This window comes from Saccostrea cucullata, unplaced genomic scaffold, assembly GCF_032062105.1.
Source record: "Saccostrea cucullata isolate Sc308-1 unplaced genomic scaffold, CSIRO_AGI_Scuc_v1 ctg219, whole genome shotgun sequence".
Classification (NCBI taxonomy): Eukaryota; Metazoa; Mollusca; class Bivalvia; order Ostreida; family Ostreidae; genus Saccostrea; species Saccostrea cuccullata.
This window is the reverse complement of record NW_026936054.1, coordinates 57,330-77,481: the sequence shown is the minus strand read 5'-3', so window position 1 is coordinate 77,481 and position 20,152 is coordinate 57,330. Positions and strand designations below refer to the sequence as shown.

Here is a 20,152-nt window from a genome sequence, read left to right as displayed (position 1 = left end):
ATGAATTAAATATGTACATAAAAAGCGAATTCTATTCAAAGCAGCAGCACTTTTTAGAAACTACAAAGTATGCAGAAGCAATTAATAGCTTGAATTTTTATTTCAACGAGAGTATGCCCTTTTGATATTGAAATTTGTTAATGACCTACATTCAGTACACGAAATATGCATTCATCACGTGAATGTCTATCGATAAGACTAAACTTCATACAGTACAGTTTGGTTTATACTATGCTTTTTCCATAAGTATTAATAAAAGCTCTGTGATAATGAAACTGCTTAATCAAAATAAATTCAGTTTTTAAAAAATCCCCCTTTTTTTGCAGGTCTATTTTCCGTTGATTTCTCTTAGTAAGCCTTAACAGTGCTGCGAAACTGATTGCAGAAGATATCTTTTTAATCGATCAATTTGTAAAGATTTTCCATTAAATTTTGTTTGATTTTTGACAAACATGTAAATAGGCTGTTGCTAAAAAAGATGCAGGGTTCGACATTCTTTGTAGATATTCTGACTTCTACTTTTATTTTGAAAAAATTAAGCCACTAAAACATGGTTTTCTCGCGGACTGGTTCTTACATTGTAACAAATACGAGGGTTGATCCAAAAGTAATGTCACAGTGTCCATATCTTTTATATTTGGCGTCATATTATCAAATACAATATACCAAAAGATGCACAAATATAAATCTAATTAACATTGAAATTTTAATTTGATAATGTTTATTTGAATTTATTTTATAGATGTTTGAAACATAGAGTATAGGGGTTGTCACCGCGTCACAACGGAACGTCATGTTTTTAAGTGTATTTTTTCTTAGAATTAAAAAGACAAACACATTAAAGATCCTAAAAAAGCACCTAATCTCTCATTTTTTTTCTCAAAAAAACACAATCCTTGTCATTTTCTAGTCTTTTAATGAAAATTAAATGACGGTATTGGTTTTTGTGATCATAAACATTGTTGTTTTACACTGTTGAAATGAAGAAAGGGATTGTCGAAATGGGGAAAAAAGGCTCGACGTTTTGTAATGCATTTTTTTCAAAATACGGGAATCATCACTGGCGACATTTCCGTTAATCAATCAGACTTACAGAATAAAGAATGAAAAGAGACATCTAAATAGATGGTTTCAGCAATTTTAGGAGGGTGATTGGTCACTGAATGATTAGCAGAGGACAAGACCGAACGATACGAAATCGGACAGAGACGTTGTCAAAAAAGACAGTCGGAAAGAGTGACATGTGACTTTTTATGCGCCCGAATCGATAGATCCGAGGCGTATATTGTTTTTGTCCTGTCTGTCTGTCTGTCTGTTTGTTTGTTTGTTTGTTTCGCCATCACTTTTGAACCATGAAAGGTAGAAACTTCATATTTGGTATGCATACTTCACTAATTAGGTGCTTTCAAATGACACCAATATTAATGACCATGTAACATTGAATGTGACCTATATGCTAAAAATAGCTTTTCTGTCTGCAAACTTTAACCTTCGCCATAACTTTTGAACTATGAAAGATAGAGACTTCATATTTAGTATGCATACTACACTAATAAAGTTCTTTCAAATGACACCAAGGTCAATGACCTAGTGACCTTGACTGTGACCTGTATGCTAAAAATAGCTTTTTCGTACCTTTCACCATAACCTTTGAACCATATAAAAAATAGAGACTTCATATTTGGTGTGAATAATCCACTCATCAAGTCCTTTCAAATGACAACAAGGTCAATGACCTTGTGACCTTGAATGTTACCTATGCTTGTATGTTAAAAATAGCATTTTGGATTTTTATTGCCGCCTGGCGCATTGTGTTTCACAAACACATCTTGTTAAGTTTGTCTTATGCTACTGTTCAAAAAAAAAAGACAGAGGGCTTAATTATGAAAAGAGTGAGTGTATAATGGTACCAAAAATTCTTAAAGAAAGTGGAATTGGTGAAAGTGTTTGCGAATCACACATATTTTTAATGAAACGAAGGGGAAACGCTTAAAAGTATGACGGTTCGTATCCGTCATATGACGTTATATTTAGGTGCGGCGACTGCCATAAATGCGCATTGTTTAAAATCCGATATTTTCAAAAGTATACATCATATTCCTTTGAATTTTTTAGGCCTGATTTGAAATAAATAAAGCTTCCATCATGTATAATTTTGTTGCTTAACGTCGAATCATAGCAATTTTATCAAAGTTGTGACATTACTTTTGGATCAAACCTCGTATTTTTCAATAAACATTGTTTTAAACGTTAAATTATGGGAGGTGCTGTTTGTTAGTCATCGCCTATACTGTGCACTTGCACTGTCATTTTTTGAATGTGTAGAATTATTGCTTAGATAACTATAGTATATAGGGGCTTTAATACAATATATGCTGTAAGTTTAAAATCTCTTTTCATTTTAAATTCACATACATTTTTGAAGTTTTTTATTGATTATGTTAAAATTTACCACTTAAGATTCCCTCTTATTAAACGTCGCCTATCTAGGTGATATTGCACGTGGGGATATCATTTTGATGAATTATAAAAGAAACATGTTTATTTAAAGCCCATTGCATTGTATAAATATATAATCTAATAAATTATTTTCCTATTTTTCAAACTTTTCACTTTCAGCTTCCAAAAAATCATAAATGGGAAATTATCTAGTCCTAAAACACAACGTAGAAGGACGGGAAGAAAGGGCCCCATTCGGGGTCATAATTTATCTGGTGAACATAACAGGCGTCATTGGGAATGCGTTGGTGATACACATCTTTCGAACACGCTTGACTACGTCAGCAAATTACAGAATATTTGTTCTTTTGCTGGCTTTCGTCGATCTTTTTCTCTGTATCCCACATATAGCAAAAGAACTCAGTAGAATGATCTTAGTATACAACCAGATTTCCGACAGGGTAGGATTCATTTGCAAGATATCCCACTATATTGGTCATTCAATCGGACATTCTTCGCTTTATATTGTTGTATTTATTGGTTTTGAGAGATACAGAAAAATATGCACACCTTTCAAACCCCAAATTACAATGAAGCACACGAAAATCATGTGCATAGTTGTTATAGTTATAAGCTTTGTTACGTCATTTCCGGTTTATCTGTTTCATGGCCCAAGATTTGTTCTCGTGGAAAACATAAATGCAACAAGATGCGCTGTCAAAAATGAATTTGATGGAAATTTATTGCAGTTTATTTATTATGCCTTCTTCTTCGTAGAATCTCTAGTAGGTTTAGTAAGCTTAGCAATACTTCAAGTAACTATCTTAAAAGCTCTTGCAAAAAAAGTCAAATCCAAAATGAACATGAGGTCAATGGCAAAAGTAAACGAAAACGAGAAAAGGGCAAACGAGACCACCAAAGATTCGGCAGAACAACAAGAAGCCGAGAAGAACAGGAGAATAGCCCGTACATTCGCCATTGTTACGCTTTTCCTGGTGATTAGTTTCCTCACCACAACGCTCTACCAGTCGTACAAAGCCACCAGTAGATTCTTTGGGTCAAAACAGAGGATATCTAAAGTGGAGGACGTGATAGACGAATATCTACCAGACGTCATCACCTTTAGCGGCATTCTGAATCCCTTTGTTTACTTTTTTTACTGATAATCAGTTCAATCAAGAGTTGAAAAAACTATGTGGTCGAAAAGATAACTAGACAATTTTTTGGTATTTTTTGCGTTTTTGTAACGATAAATTTGCAGGAATTAACCTTTTTGTATTCAGAGATTATTTTGCATACGATTTAGTATCCGTAAAACAGCTTATGAATGAGACATGACCTATAGAAGAACTTTATGTCCGGCAAAAAGAAAAGACAATCATTGAAGGTGCTGTTGTTTGTTCACGCTTTTTAGCTGATATTTTCCGATTAAAAATTTCTTGTTGTGAACGTTGCATTTTAATGTAAAAGAGTATATTTTTCCCTTTGTCTTAGTGCATTTAGTAAAATTAAATTGTTTAATTTCATCAAGGATTTTTTTTACACTGAATCAAATGCTATAATTGAAACTACGTTGCGAGTGGGAAATAAACAAGTTTTTCTGGTCGATATACGTACGTCTTTTAAATCAGAGTATGACTGTTGTTACATTTTATTCCAAAATGGATTTTCAAATTTTCATACTGATGCAAATACGCATGTTTTATTTTTCTTGTAATATTATCTGTACGTTAAGCATAATGCATTTGTTTCTTTTAGTAGTGTTCTGCTTTTTCCTCTAAATTGATAAAGTATAGTAAAATAATTATGATAATTTAGTACTGGTGTTTCTTTTGACAGAAATTCCATATCTAACGCTCAGGTGTCACGATTTGAACATACTTAAAACTTTACAACATTAGGATGCTTCCTCAAAAGTTTCATACATTCAAGCAGAATTGTTCTTCAGAAGAAATTTTTTTAAAAGATGCCATAATTTTTCATAATTTAAGCAATTATCTACCCTTGGAAGAAGTCGTGGTCCTTTGTTTGAACAAACTAGAATCCTCTTTTTAAAAAATATTTTGCGTCAAGTTTGGTTGAAATTTGTCCAGTGGTTCGTAAGAAGATAAAAATGCGCAAAGTTTTCAACATCGAAGACAACAGGCAATGGGAACGATCAGATTATTCCACTTGAGCTCTGTTGAGCTTATAAATTTTTTTTCTATACAAAATTTGAATTGCACAGTAACTACAAGCAATGAAAGGCGCACACACTTAAATTTACTTATTTTTCAAATTTTTGCTGTCAGAGGAAAAAAATTTTTAACATGAAGATTCGATTTTACTCATTATTCAATTAAAATTGTACATTTCAAGATAGAATGAATTTAGATACTCCAGACAACACATTTTGGCATTATGATTATCAGCTGCAGAACTCGTGATATACTAGAGAGCAACAAATCCAAGCATTTTAAAATTCTCCGACTGGACCCACCTTTTGTCATTCGTGTCTGGTTTTATTTCTTCAATTTGATACATTCTCCCGCGTCATACGTGTTATCCATCAATGAACCATACATTTACTCCTATGCTTAAAATGTATACTCTACTTACCTTTCAAGGCATCAAAACGGCTCTATCTGGTATTGGAATACCAGTTTCAAACTGTTTAGAGTCGTGCTAGAGAACTCTTAAATAACATGTACTTGTAGAGAAAATGGAAATGAAACTTCTGAAGGTTCAAATATCGTGTGTATTGTCTATAAAGAATACAATATGTATGTATAAAAATGACAATTTGTGGGTAATATTTATGTATGACATCCAACTTTGACGTATGAATGTTGTTTTTTAAACTGATCTTCCAAGACCACATAGGGCCTTGGGAACCGTTGAGAGGTAAATAAATCTTCAGATATAGGAGTAAAATATATGGATAATTAACAAACACCAGACTTGAAGCGGAAGAATACATAAAATACTAGAGCAAAGCTCGTTGCAAAGCAACGAGTAGGTCTTCCATCCTGTTTGACCGGAAGTAGCTTTCATTTTTAACAAAAATGAGAAATAACGCCCAAAATGCTTTGAATCCTCTAGAGCTATTGAATCCCACATATCATTTGAAAGATCTTTTAATTCTGCACAAATTATGTTCTATATATTTTAACAAAATATTTTTAGTTTAGAAGATAAGAAGCAAAATATGAATAATTTTTGGTTCTTTTAAGCGTTCTAATTTTTTGACCCCTATATAGCGCCATTTTGAATAGAGAAATCGAAAAACAAAATCCAATGTGCACAACTTCAATCCTTCTATTATCTAAAATCAGTAGAATTTCTGTTCCAGCTTTAGACGTCTCTGAGCCTTCGTCTGGAAACGAAAGCCTATAAATTTTCGTTTAAAGGGAAATAACTCAAAACCGGAAGTGACTTTTTGAAATTTTAGTCAACATTCTGATAGAGTTTGAAAACGTCTATAATCTGTGAAAATTTGAGCGAAATCCGTTGAGAAATGAGTGAGATATGAGGCCTCAAAGTTGCGGTCTAGGAAGCAGAAGAAAAAAAAAAGAATAATAATCTTTACCAACAAAATCAGTAGAAGGTCTTCCGTTGGAAACGGAAGACCTTAACAAGAAGTAATTCTAAAAGCCAGCAAGCAAACAGAGACGGCGTAAAGAAGATTTTTATTTCTCAACCAAAGAACTTCACCTCTGCAACTCCATAAAACAACTTTTTCTTCAACCAAAATAGACCTCGGAAAAAAAATCATTATCCTGTAGTTTCTCAATAAAATACATTTTAAATTATGATCAAAGTCGCCCGCGAGGTGCATTGGTTAGAAAATTTGTCCAAGAGTCACGGAGTAAGGCGTTGATCCTTACGTCGCAGGTTCGAATCAGATGCCCGGCATGGAGATCAGTACTTATGATAACGTATACACTGTGGTCCCGTGTTGCAGGAGGTGGTGGCACGAAAAAGATCCTTTACTGCATAGTGACCCTTAGTGCTTAGCAAAGGTTATTTTTTTCAGTCCTCCACCTGCAAGTTGTGACGACTCTATATGAGTGGAAAATTCTGGAGAGGGACGTCACGATAAACAAAATGCAAACAAACAAAAACTTTAAACTAAAGAGTTTGTTTAAACCTTATATATTTTTCATTATCACGAAAAGGTATATTAAGAATGTAGAATCTCACAAGCAAAGGAAACGGATTTTGTGTTCAAATTCTTTAGAACAAATAATTCTACGCCAGTTCATTGATGAAATATCAAAAACTACATGAAACTAAATTCATTTTCAGCTCAAATTAAAGATGAAGAAATAGATGACGATATACATTAACGAGATCACACACTGCTGTAGCTCATTTCAGTGACTTTATATTGGTGTGAAAAAGCTTCAAATGCAAGGATCTGCCATTCATAAAAAGAGCAATGTACCTAATGAGCGTCAGCAAACTTGTAATGAGTTTTGTCTCTAGTCTTTATGCTGCTCAATGTAAGTGTCATCTCAAACGCCTGAGCATTATGACAATGACCGGTAGAAGGTTTTGTACTACAAATATTGGAAAAAGACTCGATCATGTTTTTATCACTGATCTGTTTTTCCCTCAAAAATACCTCGTTGAAATCCCAAATTTTCCTTAACAAGATAACTCAGTCATTCAGATAACTGAAAGGTAACTGAAAATCTACTTAATGGTGACTGAATGGAAGAACTTTTGAAAAAGTCACTTTCCAGACATTTCACTGATTATCCAGATGTCTGAAGGATGTAGTTTTATATCATGCTTCTTTTTATTCATCGGCAAGCTGACTTTTGTTGCTCTCGCGGCCTCGTAGAAAGAGCGCTCGCTTTAAGCTCGCTTTAAAGAGAGTCAAAGAGTAAGTAGTTGATTCTTAAGTCAGGAATTTAAATCCTACTTCGGGACGGCGAGTTTGTACATTAGATGAGACCGTGTAAATCGAGATCATCTGTCGGAATAGGTTTTTGCATGAAAAAGATCCATCAAATTGACCAAGACATCCAAGAATCAGAGTCGTTTATTAAGGTGATGGTAAATGGAACTTGGTGTAATTTACTGTTAAACTCTGGGGCAACTCTTTCTATTTTATTACATCAGCTGTATGATAAAATAAACAAAACCGGGAAAACTTCACTTTCACCTCTTACTGTGCAAGGGAAAGGATTATTCTATATCAAACCCTGTTCTCAAGAATTTGAAACCCAGGCAGTAATAGCTAACATTAAAGCAGATGGTATTATTTGATTATATTTCTTACAAACAAACCAAATTGAATGTCTTGTCGACGTTTGTAAGACCAAGATGCATATTCATTCGGTGATAAAAAGCGCTTTGTGCTTAAAATGGTTTGATTCAATGAGAGAAAGCTTGTTCTACATACGAACAATTTGTAAAACGAGACATTCGCAAATAATTTGATATTTACAATATACCCTTAAGAAGAATGTGGAGTGACTTTTTCGTTTTATTATACCATTATATTAACACTGAAATATATTTGTATTTTTCCGTTTATCCGATCATGACAAGGAGCAAAGCGGTAGTGACCAATCGATAGGGATGTTTACTCTGTCATGGCACCTGATCCCACGTCTGTTTTATAGGCCATGCAGTGTTTGCTGTAATTCCAAAATGTGTTGTTCCAATGAACTACTCAGTTTGATTACTGTTCGTTATCTTTCATAGAAGAACGTTGATCAACATTTAAATACAATGCCTATATCACTTGATATTTTAGACACAAAGTCTTCTGAATCATAAAAACATAAATAGAACATATCAAATACAATATAAGAATTTTAGAAATGTCAAATTTGAACATAATAGGGCTTTTAAAACTGAAACGAATCGAATAGACACGAATGAAAATGAATTAAGATTCATCAATGTAATCCATCAATTCAGCAAACATATGAGAATAGTTGCAAAAAGATTCGATTTTTTGACGCAGCACAATCAGAAAAACCTTATATATCTTTATTTACCTTTTGAGCTTTCATTTATTTCCAATAAATCAAAATTTAAATCATTGAAAAATTTCCTTTTAAGAAAATGTATGCCTTGAAAAGTTTATTTTATCTTAACATGATCAGGTATAGGTTTTGCTTTTTTGTGGGCATTTCAGGTAAGATATTGATGTTTACTTGTTTTGATCTAGTTTATAGACTTTTTTTCTTTTTGGTTGTGTGCTTTATTAATAAGCTGATACTAATCAGGTTTTATTTTGCGACTAGCAATACATTTTTTGAAACTTTAATGTCATTTATTTTATGCACTGTAATGAAGGATTTGGAGATAACGAACAGTACTCAATCTCAAAGTCCATAAAACAATACAAAATAAGAACAGAGCAAACACGGATCCCCGAAACATCAGAGATGGAATCAGGTGCCATGGAGGAGTGAGCATCCCCTGCCGACCGGTCACACCCGCCGTGTGCTCCTTGTCATGATCAGGGAATAACGGAAAAAATCCGTCGTCAATTCAGTGTATAAATAATGGACTAACAATTGGTATTAAAAACGTCAGTCATCATTTGACTTAATGATAAATTGTATTTGCTGACAAGGTCATTGTATCGACCATAGAACTTACGAAATGGTGACTTTAAACGAGACTGCTGATATTCTTGTTTAATCAACTTGCTTGTCAAAAATTTACCTCGTTTTAGAAATAGTTCATACGTAGAGCATGCTCTTGCGTATCGAAGCAACTGAGATATATATACTCCGTATGCAGGTGATAAAGGTGTATTGCTGCATAAGTAATGGAAGTTGACGATAGAAAAGTTAAAGTCATCACGTTTATCATATAGCTTTGTTGTTAGATTACCATTAGTGTCTTTTTCAAGTAAAATATCCAAGTATGAAACGAAAGTTGAGTTAGGTACACGTAGGTATACGAGGGGTTATCAAAAAGTTCATGGACTGAGGCTATAAAATTAGTTACTATGTAGTATGTGCTTTCAAAATTTATAGAGAACAGAAAACAACCAAAAATAAAGAAATGTTGAAACATTTAGCCTGATACGTTCATTATTTGCCAAATTATCATACACTTTTTGGATGAGATTCCCTGGAGCTGAGTTACGATTTAAACCCGCCTTGTTTATATGACTTTACAATGTCATGAACAGTGGCCTTCAATGAATATAATATTCCAAATGGATTAATATATTGGGAGTGATCCACGCTTGATTGTGCCGGCAAATTTTGCTTTTGGAAGTTCAATATACAACACATTGATTTTTCACACCTTGACTGCAAATCGGCTTTAACTGTGTATCCCTTTTCTCTCTGAATCTATTTTGACATTAAAAGACAAGTACTCTGGATGCATATTATTTATCTCTAGCCGGTTTCAAAATATTTTAGATCTATACCATTTTTTTTTTCAGGGGCAAAACTTTATAGAATGTTGGAAACGGAAACCCCTCCCCCCTTTTGACGTCATTTTCAAGGCCTCATTTGTTTGGACATTCCGTGTAAAATTTACGATAAAATTTCATAGAACTTCCAGAATGCAGTGAAAATTGTATATTTTATGGAACAATTTTGTCCCAACACATACCTGAATTAACGGGATATTTGCATGTCAAATGAGCATATCAGAAGAGTTTTTCTCAGTTACATATAGGTCGCCAAAAACGTCGTTTTCGAGGTTGCGCTGCCTGGACATACCATTGATTACAAAAACATTACTTATTTATTAAAATATGAAATTCATGATTTATGGTTTATTCTTTAGATAGAAAAGATGATGCTAACTAGATGTATTAAAATTCGTTGATGTACCTAAAGCATTTTTGATTTTATGACGCTAGTTCACGAACTTTTTGATAACCTCTCGTATATAAAAACATTGATTTGGAGAATTGATGTTTTCGCTTTTAAGGAATGCCCATACATCGATTGTACAAAGCACTTTCCACTCTCAATGTCAAACATTTTATAAAAACACAGACACAAAATCATTAATGCCTTAACTGACATAAAGTTTCATAAAAACTAACTTAGAATTTATTTCTATTCTTTTTAAGACATTACCAATTTTACACTAGTATTTAAGTTTAACTCAATTTTGCAAAGAATAATCGTAAAACGTGATATCCCAAAAAAGGGGTAGACATGTCCAAAAATCTGTTTTGCTAAATTAATGTGGTGAAGCATAATAAGGTATGTGTTTTGGTTAATCTTAGATATAATTTTAAAGAAAAAAAATGTCATTTAAATAGTTAGATTTTTGACAATTATTTTTTTAAAAAAGGATACTTTCTGATTTTTTTTTTATGAAAGACGTCGTCAAATTCAACATCGATTTATTACTGAATCTCAGTGAAAATTTTAAATATTAATGTTTATAAGTTTAAAAAAAATTGTGATTTTTGGTGCATAACTAAATAAAATATGAGACCATACTTCTTTATTTAAATTTTGGCTGTTGAATTTTGAGAGGTATGTACCGGGTAATCTAAAACATGTTGCATGATAATAAGCCTGCAAAAACTCATCTTTTATGGCTGTTTTACTAGTTTTTAAGTTCTCTAATGTATTGAAACTTTTAACTTACATGTATTAAGTTGACAGATTTTTTTTAAAGTGCGGACCACCCTTAAAAGAATTAATATTTGCTGCTATTTTAACCGTTTATGTGTATCATGGCAATTAAAAGCAAACATTTGACACAAATGCGTATCTTTGACTATAAGAATGTGATTGCAATCTGGCAAAAATCAACCGTGTTAGCACAATTCGTCTAGTGTTCAATATGGGTTTGATATCCGATCTTGTATGACGTTTCCTTTTTTGAATGATATGCATCCAAGGTCGCTCAAAGGCGACCTTTCGTAACGTAAATTGATTTTGTGGATTCAAGTGTTGGAGGTTTTATTTTAAGCAAATGTGCTTTGAACTGTTTAATTTTTTACGTTTAAGACACATTTTAATTATAATTGTAGGTCTTGGATTTATTTTAAGCAGTGCGATAGATTTGCACACCCAGTTGTATTTTCATCGTGTAAAACATGGGGTCGTCAATGAACTTCTGTCCTTACAACATGAACAAATGGTAGCACGATCCCTGCTTGACTGTTCAAGAGCATGTGCTAGAAGCGACATATGTTTTTCGATTGTCTTTAACTCTGAAGATTCTTGCTTCTTACTATCGTGGGGTATATATGAAAATCTTTCGAACCCAGAATTGTCAGAAGAGATTGAGGTATATACAAGGAGTAAGTATTTAACTTTTTTTGTTTTTATTTCTTTGCATGTATTAAATTAATTATTATGCCAAAATAATATGCATTTAAATTTTGTAGTCAAGTATATATCATAAGAGTTATAAGACACATTTAGTGTATAAAGTTATAAAAAAAGACAAACGTATTCACATTGTCTTTGCATTCGTTTTCTCTTTACTTCTGACACTTAAGTTGAACGGAGGTTATTAGGCATTTTGTGTCCATGCAAAGATGTACTTTGCGGAAGTATGTGCACTTTTCACGAAACCATGAAATTGTCAATTTAGACATATCATTTAAAGTTTAAAAGAATCAACATAAACACATAATGTACTTTTTTTCATTTTTAGCAAGTCGTCCATGCTCGGAAATAGGATACCTTGACCTGAGTTCAAGTGGAACATGTTTTAAAGTATTGAGTGCCAAGAAAACACAACCAGACGCTATGAGAGAATGTACAAAAGATGGCGGATATCTAGTTCAGCTCAGAACTGCAGAGAAGCTTAATATGGTTCATAATGTTATAAAGGACATGCCAGGTGAATTATAGCTTATTCCATTTTGTGCGGTTGAGTGTAAAATATCTGCTGGCAAATATACACAATATATATTTTAAAATACTTTAAATCTTATAATAATAGCTGATGCTCACAAAGAGCAATATTTTATTCGACACCAACGTTCAATAGATAAGGCTACATTGGAAAAAAATATTGATAGTGAAAATCTGTTCTGGAAATTAAGTTTTCATCTTCTAATTGACTTGTTTAGATGCATTCTGATTTTTTAAAACCTTTGAAAGCTAATACAATATTTCTTGTTTCCTTTTTCTGAAAACAAATTAATAATCATGTTTAATATCTTATAAAACAATTCCAAACTTTGCATGTACATGTTCAATTAGATTTCTTTTTTTTTTTTTTACATATTATAATATTTTTTTTGAAATACACACATACATATATTTACATAGCGGCTTTGTAGATACAAACTTAATTGCCCATTTTTTCCCAAACATTAACTTGAATGAGGTTCATTCTAAGGATTTTGTATCTTACGGGTAAATCAAATGGCACAATGCTAACAAGAGGCCCATGGACCATAACTCTCACCGGAGCCACGTTGCAGTTGTGCATCAGTTTTTCCCCGCCCAAATATACGTCCCCATACTTATCTAAATTTTTGATCGTCATTTATGGCCGCACCCGGGAAATGATTCGAACAAAATTCAATCTTCACTACTGAAGGAAGCTTCAACATCCCATTTACCCAGTGATGTTTTGTATTAACTTTGGTAAAAATTAGGCGAGTTGTTCTTGAGAAGACGTTGAAAAAAACTGAGAAGTTTACAGACGGAAGTACGGACGGACGTACAAAGGGATGGACGAAGGACAACGGATGATCAGAAAAGCTTACTAGTGAGCTCAGTGAGCTAAAAATAAGAACCACAAAATGAAACATGAAACTATTGATAATGCATAATTACTTATAATTAGACAATACTGAAACTAATAAATCATACTCGGTATTACCAAGGCCTCTATTAACAACTTAGCCTAGCGTGATGGATAGCCGAAAACCAAGCAAAATTATTTTTGTCCAGGAATTTGGTCAATAACTTTGGTATTTTCAATAATAAATGTTTTGTAGTTAACTAAAGTTTGAAATTAAAAAAAAAAATCTCTGAAATAATTGATTATAACATTATTGTTTATATAATTAATGTATATTATAAAAATTATAGATTTCGGATTCTATATTGATGGAAGTGATGCAATAAAAGAAGACGACTGGGTACTATCAGATGGAAGTCCCTTCTACATGAATTGGAACCCAAGAGAGCATGATGCTAGTTTCAAAATGTCGGAACAGTGTCTGCTTTTGCAACCAGATGGAACCTATAATGATATGAACTGTACTTGGCCGTTTCCATTCATTTGTGAAAGGCAAGCAATGCCTTATTTGTAAATAAAAAATATAGTTTTTATTATTTAGAGCAAATAACAACTTTAGCATTACATTTATCCTTTACAATATCTGAACATATTTTGAAAAAAGGTATTTACATATTGGAAGATCGGTTATCCGGACGATAATCCGATTGAGTACTCGGAAACTCTGAAAATCCCCCCCCTCTTATTTTGTTATACCCCCTGCTTGAAATGTGGGAGGATATATAGTAATCGGTATATCTGTCCGTCCGTCTGTCTGTTACGCTTTGGGGTACCCATCTCTTATCGGCAACTCCTCTCATATTACTGAAGGAAATTTAATGAAACTTTCACAGAATCTTTATTACATATTGCCATTGTGCACCTTCTATGTTACTTTTTGATCTAACATATATTTTAGATTTTGCAGACAAAACATGGATACTGCCATTATATTCATATGGGATGCGGGGGTATTATTTAGTGAGCTCATTGCTCACAGTACCTCAGAGCTAGTTTTAAATAAAGACCTTCTTTAAAAAATTCAGCGCTCATGAAAGACTTTCACAGGTAGATGGTGACGTCTCTGTATGAGATAAAAATTCTCTCGAATGGGACTTACAGCAACATACAACCAATCTCAATCAATCTTTCAATCAATCAATCAATCTTTCAAAATTCTCTTTTAAATAGAATTTTTAATAAAAATCTTTAATAACTCGTAATAGATTTACTACATGAAATACTTATATTAGAGCAAAATGTTGAACTTTTATTTAATGCTCAATTTAACAAAATTGATGCAGATATTTTGTGTAAATTAATATCAAGAATTATTGTGGCTTCTAATCTGGTTTTATAGCTAAATATGATTTAAGGATATCCGATTCAGCCAGAAAAAATAACTTCAAAAATTCATATTTAATTTGAAATGCATCAAAATGCAGCTTGAAAATCAAATTTTTTCATGCAAGAATTTTCATTATATTCATCTTTACAAGATTCAAGGTTTTTTGGAGTCTAAGAAAAGGTCTTATAAAAGTTGACATTTGTACCCTATAAAAGGAAAAGAATATATAGTTTTAAAGAAATAAAATTTTCTTGAATCCAGTCTTATATACCAATGTTTCATAATATATGTCATATAATCTGAATATCGAGCATGACACCAAAACTACCAAAACACCATTTGTAAGCATATTCATCTAAAATTATGATGTAGCAATGTATCGGGAAAATTATGATATAACATGAAGTAACGGATGAAATAATCAGTGATGTCATAATTTCAGCTGTTCTTAAGATGGAGTAAAACTTGCAGCAAAAAATTGGTTAACTTTTATTATAAGAAAGATATCCTAAATATCGTACAGGGTGCGATGATGAAAAATATCCAGACCAGAAATTGCTGTCTAGTTTTCATAAATTAAGAATAATTAGAGAGTTTGAACTAATTATAATGTAAAGATTAAAGACATTAAATTCCTGCCCCCTGTAATGTTTAAGTGCAAACGTTTATGATAAACAGAACCGAGCAGTTTGTTTATATTTGCTAATGCTGAACTCTGAATGCTTTAGACATTAATTGCTTTAATCTTTAACTCCATCGCCTCACTGGTCAAATGTTTATACTTTCCCAGGATATCATATTAACTCTGCTATTTTGTATCTTTGTTTATCTATGTATGAATTAGTAATAGATTTGCATCCAAAGCGAAATCATGTGTTGTTCTTACTAGCAACATTACATTGGCGACGAGGATATATAATTTTACATAGTGTTTGAGCGGTTATTAATTTTGACTGAGAAATATCAATAATGGCTACTGGATTTCCTCCATTTCCGAAGTTTGATGTCTCAGATCAAAGTTCAATAGGACAGCGTTGGAAAAAATGGATCCAGCGATTTGAAAATTTCGTCCTTGCTATGGGAATTACTAGGAATGATCGCAAAAGGGCAATGCTCTTACACTATGGAGGAGACGAAGTTTACAACATCTTCGATACTCTTGCAGACACCGGTGGACCAAATGACTATGATGCAGCTAAGACAAAACTGACGGAGCACTTCAACCCAAAGAAAAACCTTGAATTCGAAATATACAAGTTTAGGCAAGCTAAACAACAATCAGGTGAAATAATGGATTCTTATCATACGAGACTGCGACAATTGGCAGAAAACTGTGAGTTCGAAGATGTCGATAGGGAAATAAAGTCACAAGTTATTCAAGGATGTGAGTCAAGTCGTCTGAGACGCAAAGCGCTGCGTGAACCTGACTTAACGCTCCAACAAATCCTAGATTCAGCGAGAGCTATGGAAGTCTCACAACTCCAAGCCTCCGGTATGGAAGACCATAAGAGTCAAGACGTACATCTAAATGCTGCAAACAGGAAAGTGAATTCGTCTAAACAAAGGAAACAAAGAGAACCTACAAGTAAGTGTCGCAATTGTGGAAAGGAATGGCCACATAAAGATAGACCGTGCCCAGCAAAGGACAAAGCGTGTAACAAATGCAAGAAAATCGGACATTTTGCAAAGCAGTGTAGGTCTGGCCAGAAACAGGATACAAGAAATTTCAACCGCACACCCAAATCAAAGAAACCTGGTGTAAACAATTTGGATAATGGCAGTAGTGATGAAGAATATGCTTTTGGATTACAAATATGTGCAACAAAATCTTTGCCTATCGCAAATGTCAAAATAAATGGGATTAAAGTTGACATGCTGGTGGATTCCGGAGCAAGTGTTACTGTCATGGATGAGTCGACGTTTGAAAGAGTAAGTCGCAAGAAACCAATTAAATTGTCAAAATCAAATGCTAAAGTTCATGCTTACGGAACGAAAGCGGCGTTACCAATAAGAGGTAAATTTCGAGCTGAAATAGAATCTAAACTCAGGATTATCGACACTGAAATTCTTGTGGTGAAGAGTGCAAGTGGATGCTTACTTAGCTGCGCTGACGCACAAAAACTTGGACTCATTTCGATTACAATAAATGCTGTAGACCAAAATGAACGTACTGACCAATCCAGTATACTAATGAGATTTGCTGATCGATTTGAGGGGATAGGAAAGCTGAAAGACTTTCAGGTGAAACTTCACATTGACGAAACAGTGAAGCCTGTTGCGCAACCACATCGCAGAATTCCGTTTCACCGACGAAAGGAATTAGAACAAGAGCTAAAGAAACTGGAAGAAATGGACATCATAGAAAAAGTTGATGGACCGACTCCGTGGGTGTCACCAATTTTAGTAGCTCCAAAACCTAAAAATCCTGACCAAGTGAGAGTTTGTATTGACATGAGAAGAGCTAACAAAGCTATACTGAGAGAACGCCATGTCATGCCTACAATCGATGATTTTGTCACTGATTTGAATGGAGCTAAGATATTCTCAAAACTGGACCTAACCAAAGGCTATCACCAACTTGAGTAAGCACCAGAATCGAGATATATCACAACATTTTCATCACATGCTGGACTGTTTCGCTACAAAAGACTTATTTTCGGAGTAAATTCGGCAGCTGAAGTTTTCCAGGCGGTCATCCAACAAACCATTGAAGGAATACCTGGAACACGCAATATAAGTGATGATATTATTGTGTATGGCAAGTCCCAGGAGGAACACGACAATTCGCTACAGTTGCTCTTAACTCGACTGCGGGAACGAAATCTAACGCTCAACAAAGATAAGTGTGAGTTTAACAAAAGAAAGCTTGAATTCTTTGGATTTATTTTCTCTGAAAATGGAATATCAGCTGACCCCAAGAAAGTTGAGGCAATCAAACATGCAGAAAATCCCAAAAATGCATCTGAAATGCGCAGTTTCCTTGGCATGGCTAATTACTGTGCACGATTCATCAAGGACTTCGCCACAATATCACAACCTCTACGTGAACTGACCAAAAAGAATCAACGATGGACATGGGAAAAGAAACATGAACAGGCGATGCAGAATATCAAGGACGCTTTGACCAGTAGTGCAGTTATATCTTATTTTGACCCTTCAAGGCGAACAGAAGTCATTGTTGACGCAAGTCCCGTCGGACTAGGAGCTATCCTTACTCAAATTGATGGAAATGGCGACCGGAGAGTTATTTCCTATGGAAGTAAAACGCTTTCTCCAGTGGAACAACGATACTCTCAGACAGAACGAGAAGGCCTTGCAATTGTCTGGAGTTGCGAACATTTTCACCTTTATCTTCTTGGAAACACATTTGAACTTGTGACAGATCATAAACCATTGGAATTAATATTTGGAAACCCTGCATCAAAACCACCTGCCAGAATTGAGAGATGGGCATTGAGACTACAGCCGTATGATTTCCACATAAAGTATAAACCTGGAAAGTTCAACCCAAGTGACTATATCTCACGTCACCCAATTCGTCAAGGAAATGATAAATCATTCTCTGTTGAAAATTGCATCAATTTTGTAGTCCATCCCGAAATCAATGACTCTGGATGAAATTCAGAAAGCTTCTGACAACGATGTACTGATACGAGATATTCGAGATGCAGTGAGGAGTGGATCATGGACTGTTTTCAAGAAATCAACAAGACCAGACTGGCAATCTGTCTATAAGTTGAAGGATGAATTGACTGTTTCAGATACCGGGATAGTTCTCCGAAAAGACAGACTGTTTGTTCCACACTCACTCAGAAAACACGTTATAAATTTAGCACACGAAGGACATCAAGGTATCGTAAAAACGAAGTCGTTGCTAAGGGAAAAAGTTTGGTTTCCGGGCATTGATAAACAAGTTGAGTCGACACTAAAGAACTGTTTACCTTGCCAAGTTACGACAGAAACAAAACATCTCGAGCCATTGAAGATGTCACCTTCACCAAGTGGACCCTGGACTGAATTGTCAATGGATTTTTGTGGACCATTTCCCTCGGGAGATTATCTCATGGTTGTTATGGATGAGTACTCCAGATATCCGATTGTGGATTTTCTTAAGTCTACGTCAGTAAAAGCTGTTATTCCTAAGTTAGACAAAATATTTGCGGAATTTGGAATACCAAAAGTTCTGAAAACTGACAACGGACCTCCGTTTAATGGAACAAATTTCGCCAGTATTCGGAATACTTAGGACTTTCTCACAGAAAGATTACTCCTTTATGGCCTAAAGCAAATGCAGAATCCGAAAGATTCATGAGAACAATTGAGAAAACAATCAAAGCAGCTAATGTGGAAAATAAAAGTTGGAAACAAGAAATTTTTACATTTTTAAGGAACTACAGGGCTACACCACATTGTACTACAAAAATATCGCCATTTGAAGCTCTATTCAGCCGGAAAATCAGGACCAAGATGGATGTAGACGTTCTTAAAAAACAAAGGAGGAAAATACGATATCCACACGGAAATGAAAGAAAATGACATTAAAGCTAAATTAAAAATGAAACAACATGCTGATCACTATTCTCGGGCAAAGGAAATAGATTTAGAAGTAGGATACAACGTTTTGGTAAAACAACCAAAATCAAATAAACTGTCAACCCCGTATGAACCAAAACCACTTAAAATTTTAAAAACTAAAGGTACCATGGTCACCGCCGGTAATGATGAGAAGACAATTACAAGAAACGCGTCGCACTTCAAAAAGTTAGACGATAAGGCAGATCAGGATGAGGAACTCGAAGTTGAAAATACCCGTGAAGACAGATAACTCCACGAGTGAGTTACCGAGCCGTCCTAAGAGAGAAATCCGCGCACCTAAAAGACTTATTGAAGAAATGTAAACTATAATATAATCGTTACGCGTGTGTATTGTGAACCTAGTGAATTAGTGACCAGAACAGTGTATTAATGGAAATACTAGCTGTAACTGTTTATATCTACTTAGACTTAGACAATAAGTGTTGTGTCTGTGTATCTTTATCTTTATTTTGATTCCTATTTTAATTCATTGGGATTTAATTCTATTTCAAACAAAAGGAGGGATGTAATGTTTAAGTGCAAACGTATATAAACAGAACCGAGCAGTTTGTTTATATTTGCTAATGCTGAACTCTGAATGCTTTAGACATTAATTGCTTTAATCTTTAACTCCATCGCCTCACTGGTCAAATGTTTATACTTTCCCAGATATCATATTAACTCTGCTATTTTGTATCTTTGTTTATCTATGTATGAATTAGTAATAGATTTGCATCCAAAGCGAAATCATGTGTTGTTCTTACTAGCAACATTACACCCCCTTCCAAAAAAAAGAAGAGATGAGAACTAGGTCAAAGTGAAGTCAATGATTGAGAAAACTCATGAAAGTCAGATCTGAGTCTAGGGAGATGGATTGGAACGATGTCAGTAAGTGTATCAAGTGTACTAGAAAAATTTAAATTTTAATTGAGTGTCTGCATACAAGATTTCAATAAAGCCAATTGACGTTCATATTCGGTTAAAGTTTGCAAGATTGATTGAAAGGAAGAGTGAAAAAAACTAGACATCAATATACACGCTAGTTCTAAAACGACACATTATTTAGATGCAACTTTGAATTAAAAAAAAATAGATATGCAATTTGGG

At 34.0% G+C, this 20,152-nt stretch overlaps 1 protein-coding gene across 1 annotated transcript; it reads left to right on the top strand.

Moving 5' to 3' along the window:
- The first annotated feature begins 3,296 nt into the window (after positions 1-3,296).
- Positions 3,297-13,657, top strand: LOC134244655 (hepatic lectin-like). The gene is made up of 3 exons (XM_062726908.1): positions 3,297-3,567; positions 12,040-12,228; positions 13,434-13,657. The coding sequence occupies exons 1-3, from the start codon at positions 3,297-3,299 to the stop codon at positions 13,655-13,657; spliced, it is 684 nt and encodes a 227-aa protein (XP_062582892.1).
- The last annotated feature ends 6,495 nt before the right edge of the window (positions 13,658-20,152 follow it).